The 5,315-nt window shown below is 31.7% G+C and overlaps 1 protein-coding gene across 1 annotated transcript in view; it reads left to right on the plus strand.

The window, feature by feature from the left end:
• LOC111626434 (breast carcinoma-amplified sequence 3 homolog) overlaps window positions 1-5,315 on the plus strand; it is a 101,619-nt gene that overhangs the window by 73,185 nt on the left and 23,119 nt on the right. Inside the window, exons 13-15 of the mRNA XM_023369803.1 lie at window positions 1,748-1,841; window positions 1,915-2,061; window positions 2,134-2,439. Of these exons, the coding sequence (XP_023225571.1) occupies window positions 1,748-1,841; window positions 1,915-2,061; window positions 2,134-2,439 (547 nt within the window). The remainder of the gene's footprint in view (window positions 1-1,747; window positions 1,842-1,914; window positions 2,062-2,133; window positions 2,440-5,315) is intronic.

Consider the following 5,315-nt stretch of genomic DNA (forward strand, 5'->3'; position numbering starts at 1 on the left):
TATAAACTATCCACTTTTCGTCGCCAGTAATCAGTCGTTTCAGAAATGGATCAATCTTGTTGCGTTTCAGAAGCGAATTGCAGATGCTAATGCGTTGCGTCAAATGAATTTCCTTAAGCTGATGAGGAACCCATAAATCCAGTTTCTTGACATAGCCAAGCTGTTTCAATTTTTTTTGAATGCATGTATGTGATCCATTGAGCTTCTGTGCAATCTCACGAGTTGTGCTATGACGATCTGAATCGATAATTGCCTTGATATGGGTCTCATCAACTTTAACTGGATGGCCAGATCGTTGAGCATTTTTCAGTGAAAAATCACCAGAACGAAATTCGGAAAACCAATTTTGACACTGCCTTTCTTTCAAGGCTTCATTCCCATATACGGCACATAACTTCTTGTGTGCTTGTGATGCGTTTTTGCCTTTTCGGAAATAATACAATAAAATATGTCTGAAATGCACGTCTTGTTCTTCCATTTTTAAATTAGGATAAAAACGAAACTAAATAACTAATCAATACAATTTTTTTACTAAATTAAAGGGTGGAAATCCAAAAAACAAGAAAACAATATAGATTAAATGCTTTGAACACGATGACTCAGCAAAAAAAAATGTGCTAAGGCCACCTATTGACAAAATCCGCAATCACTTAGTTGCCAACCCTATATAATTATTGTTCTGAGGAATGTTACTTGTACTGACCCACTTTATCATACAGCAGTGTGGAGAGTTTCAGATAAGGAATGATAAGCCTATATAAAGAGTGCATGATGTATCTAGTGTTATCAAGTTAGATTTTCTACTGAATCTAATAGTCCTAGATGGTTTTCCCCTTCTCTGTCTGTAACTGTGGCAAAGAATTTAGATTGGCAAGTCTCAAGTTAGAACATATTAAATTTATGCATTTGGTTTTCTGTGTAGAAACTTTATCTTTATATTTCTAATATTTTCAGTAATTGTTGCCAAAATTTATCTAATTTCTACTAAAACATAAGATGTTTTGTATTTTTGAAGATAAAAAGGAAAATAACTGCAATAAAATGATTGCATTTAAGCTTCCAGTGTGTTTTCACTGCACATGCAGTTTGAACTCCAAAACAAATTTTTGTCAAATTTAGCTTTCAAACTCTGAAGAATGCAATTGATTATGCACCCAAGTTGGTTTAAAAAGTTTCATTCTAGAAAAAATAAAATGATTTACAAATAAAAACTTATTTAGTGAAATAGTTATTGAAAGTGAAATGTTACTTTGTTATTTTTCTTTTTCTCATTGAAAATTAGTAAATTCTGAACTTTTTTTCAATGAAAAAATTTTGAAATTTTAAAATACTTTTGTTTTGTTGGAAAAAAAGGAAAAAATGATATATTTCTATTCTCTCTCTTCAAAAGAAGTTGTCTTAGATATTTTAATATAGTTTTCTGAAATACAAAAACTAGGCTGAAACAATTCTTTTATATAAAACTTACTACTGTTGACAAAATAATTTTTGTTAATTTCATAAATTTTTATTTTATGTTGTTATTTAAAGATTGTTCATACACTTGTAAAATTCTTAATTTGGGATTTTATGCTAACATACTATCAGTTATTTTACGTATCCTTTAATATATGTATGCTAAAGATAAGAAAAATTTCTCGGTTATTTAATCATAAACATTTATTAAATTAATACAATAAATTAAATGCATATTGTAGAATTATTTTAGATAAAAATTTCAATGCATTATCTTAATATTTTCTTTTAGGTTCAAGACATTACATTTTCTCTAGATAGTCGATGGGTGGCGGTTAGTACACTTAGAGGCACAACACATATATTTCCTATAACTCCTTACGGAGGTATATAATGAAATATTTTAACTTATATATTTATATTTTTCTGTGTTTAATATTTAACTCGTTATAATATAAGGACCTATAAGTGTGAGAACGCATACATCTCCTCGTGTAGTAAATAGGCTTAGTAGATTTCACAAGAGTGCTGGTCTCGAAGAGAGTTATTCGTCACCATCGACTGGGAGGAATAGTCCAATTCCTTCAGGCAGTCCAACTTCTACAGGTATATAATTTAAATTTATTGAAATTAAAAATATATAGTAAGTAAGCATTTGAATATTGTTATATATTTTAGGTATATCAATTGCTCGGACTTGTGATTCACATCCGAGTGTCTTGTATCAGACCACTATTTCTGGACGAATGGGAAATCCTCGATTACCTCCGTATCCTCATCCATTAACAATCTCTGCTCTAGCTCAAGTGAGACAACCACATAGTTTTCCACTTCCGAGCACATCTCAGTCGAAAAATTCTCCTGGCAAGGATAGAAGTGGAAGGCGTTTGTCTGGTAGTTTAGAAAGCATGAATGTAGTCTCCATATTTGCTCCGCCAAGAGCCTGGTTGGTTGGTAGTCCTAATTTAGCACGTGACAAAAGAGGTAAGGAAGTAAAAAAAATTGTAAAATTATAAAGTTTATGCTATATATAATACATTTTGAAATTCAATAATTTGAAAACAAATTATAGAAATGAAAAGTAGCATTTAAATAGTATTTTGTAGTTTATAAGTTATAATTACTAGATGATCATCCAATATTACACAGTGAACTTTTTTAGCAGTTTGGGAGTATAGATCATTTTTGGTCATCCACTTTGTGATTCATTAATTGAGCTCAAATGACCATGCTTAAATTCTACAACCTGATTCTTAACCATTGAAAATGAAAAAATAGACTCTGAAAGTGTCAAAATCCAACTTTGCTTTGATATCAGTTGGCGAAATCAAAGAAGAACCGTTTTAGATGAAAGTAATTTATTGTCATTCATAACTCAATTTTTTTGTTTACAAAAACAATCCAGATGTGTATTTTGATAAATTTCAAACAATAACTGTTCATCTATACTAATATTATAAAGAGGTAATGTTTGTATGTAAGTAAGTTTGGATGCAGCAGGTAATCTCCAAAACTACTCATCCGATTTCAAAAATTTTTTCACCANAACACACCTGAAACTTTGCTCACCTGTACCTAATTGTTCAGGTTGAGACAAAGTTCCAGGCACACTAGGGACACATTTTTAAAATAAATATATATATATATGTATACCTACAGGAGCACCTATAACTGGAAAAAAAGAACTTCGTTAAAATGTGGATACCTTAATATATGTATATATATATATATATATATATGTTACTGTGAATGACCGATATCTGGCAAATGTCAACATTCTCCGGTGAATGTCAGCATTCACATTCACACAGTCGTTTCGTGTATGTACGAATATTTGCTAAATATCATCATTTCTCACTTACACCGGCAAATGTCGACATTTGGCATGCACTGATGGTGAACGTTGAATAAAAATATTTTTATTACGTTAACACAAAAATGCAACTTTTTAATATGTCAAAATAGGAGAAAGCTTAAGTAATAGCACATGTAAAAAAACTGTTGAACCTAAAATGAACAGTATGTTCTAAATCATTAAAGAAAATAATACAATAATAAACTTACAAATAAATTGTGATGTGACAAATAAATTATGTGAAAGAAAATAAATCATTAAAGAAAACTTACAAATAAATTATGTGATTGACGTTGTACAATCATATTTATTGCAATAACTTAAACTGTTATGGCACTTTGAGTTCCTTGCTTTTACAACTGCATTTATTCGTGGAACACCTCTTTTTGCAATGACAGCGTGTACAGTTGACCACCCTATAACACTGTAGATAATTCTGTGTTATATGAATTCCATGTTGTACGAGTCACTTAGATTTTACAAATACGTGAGCTGTTCACAGTCCGGCACACATATTTGTAAAATCTAAGTGACTCGTACAACATGGAATTCATATAACACGGAATTATCTACAGTGTTATAGTGGGATCTACTGTATAGCCTTACCCTCCACTTTTCGAATTAGCTGTAACTGCTTCTCTCAGCGATATTTCTTGAGAAGAAATCTCATCTATGAAAAGTAACATTTCTTTACAAATTATGTATTGATTACGTTATTACGAATTGATCTGTTAATGGTGTCTTTTATTCAGATATTGACGACGCCTTACCGACGATCCCCTCTCATCCTCCGTTACTTGACCTGATTAACCGATCCCCACCTCACGGGATCAAAAGAACAAAAACACCATTTAGTGACAAAGTGGGCGATTTCCACCAAACCGTTGCCGGGAAAAGAGGTACGATCTTGTCTTACCTTTGACTACCTACAAAGGATTTGGCGACAGACTGTCGCCTCTCTGTCGACATCGGCTTTTCGGGTGTCGTTTCGACCTCCACCAAAGCTTATCTGTGCTTGTCGACATACACAAGCGATTGTTTGAATGTATAATAATATAACCAAATATTCGGTCTTTCACCGACATATTTTGTATGTGTCGACATTCACCGGAGAATATCGACATTCTCTAATTTCGGTCTTTCACAGTAACATATATAAATATATATATATCAATTAAAATTTCTATTTGACTGTAGTATTAATTATATTTTAGTTTAGTATAATAATTATGGATGCACTACTGACAAAACAAAAGAAAAATATTGGTATTAAATAGCATTAAATTGGAATAAAATCACTCCTGCTGAAAAAAACTTTTCATATTTTTTCTATGCAAAGAAGCAGAATGAAGAAAGTGTTTTCTGATTTTGTTCTGTTTTGTATAAAGTATGAGTTAGAATGGTCGTAGCCAACCTATAGCCTCCCAACAGGTTTTACTAGCACTATGTTTGATTAAATATCCAGACATATAATGTTTGTTTTGCAAGATAAAAATAGATATGTCACCATCACTATCAATAATTTCAATAAACAGTTTAGATTTGAAACATAATAACTATATGTATGAAGTTTTAAATATAGGGTTGGCAACTAAGTAATTGCGGATTTTAAGTAAGAAGGAAAATTCAAAATTTTTGCTTAAAAATATAACTTTATTCAATTAGGTATTGTCCATTTTTGTCAATGACCTCTTGCCATCTTTCAGGCAGTGTCATAATTCCATGTTCATAAAACTTCTGATTTTTGCCAGCAAAAAACTGAGTTAAGTGTGTTTTTACATCATCAGCGTCATGAAAAATTTTACCATTTAAGGAGTTCTGCATGGAACGAAATAAATGGTAATCTGAAGGCGCAACGTCAGGGCTATACGGTGGATGTGACAACACATCCCAACCTAGCTCCAATAATTTTTGCCAAGTGACCAAAGATGTGTGGGGCTTTGCATTATCATGCTGGAAAACAACACCCTTATGATTTGCCAATTCTGGCCGCTTTTCTTGAACT

Source organism: Centruroides sculpturatus, unplaced genomic scaffold, assembly GCF_000671375.1.
Source record: "Centruroides sculpturatus isolate CEXI.00-Female unplaced genomic scaffold, Cexi_2.0 scaffold111, whole genome shotgun sequence".
NCBI classification, from domain to species: Eukaryota; Metazoa; Arthropoda; class Arachnida; order Scorpiones; family Buthidae; genus Centruroides; species Centruroides sculpturatus.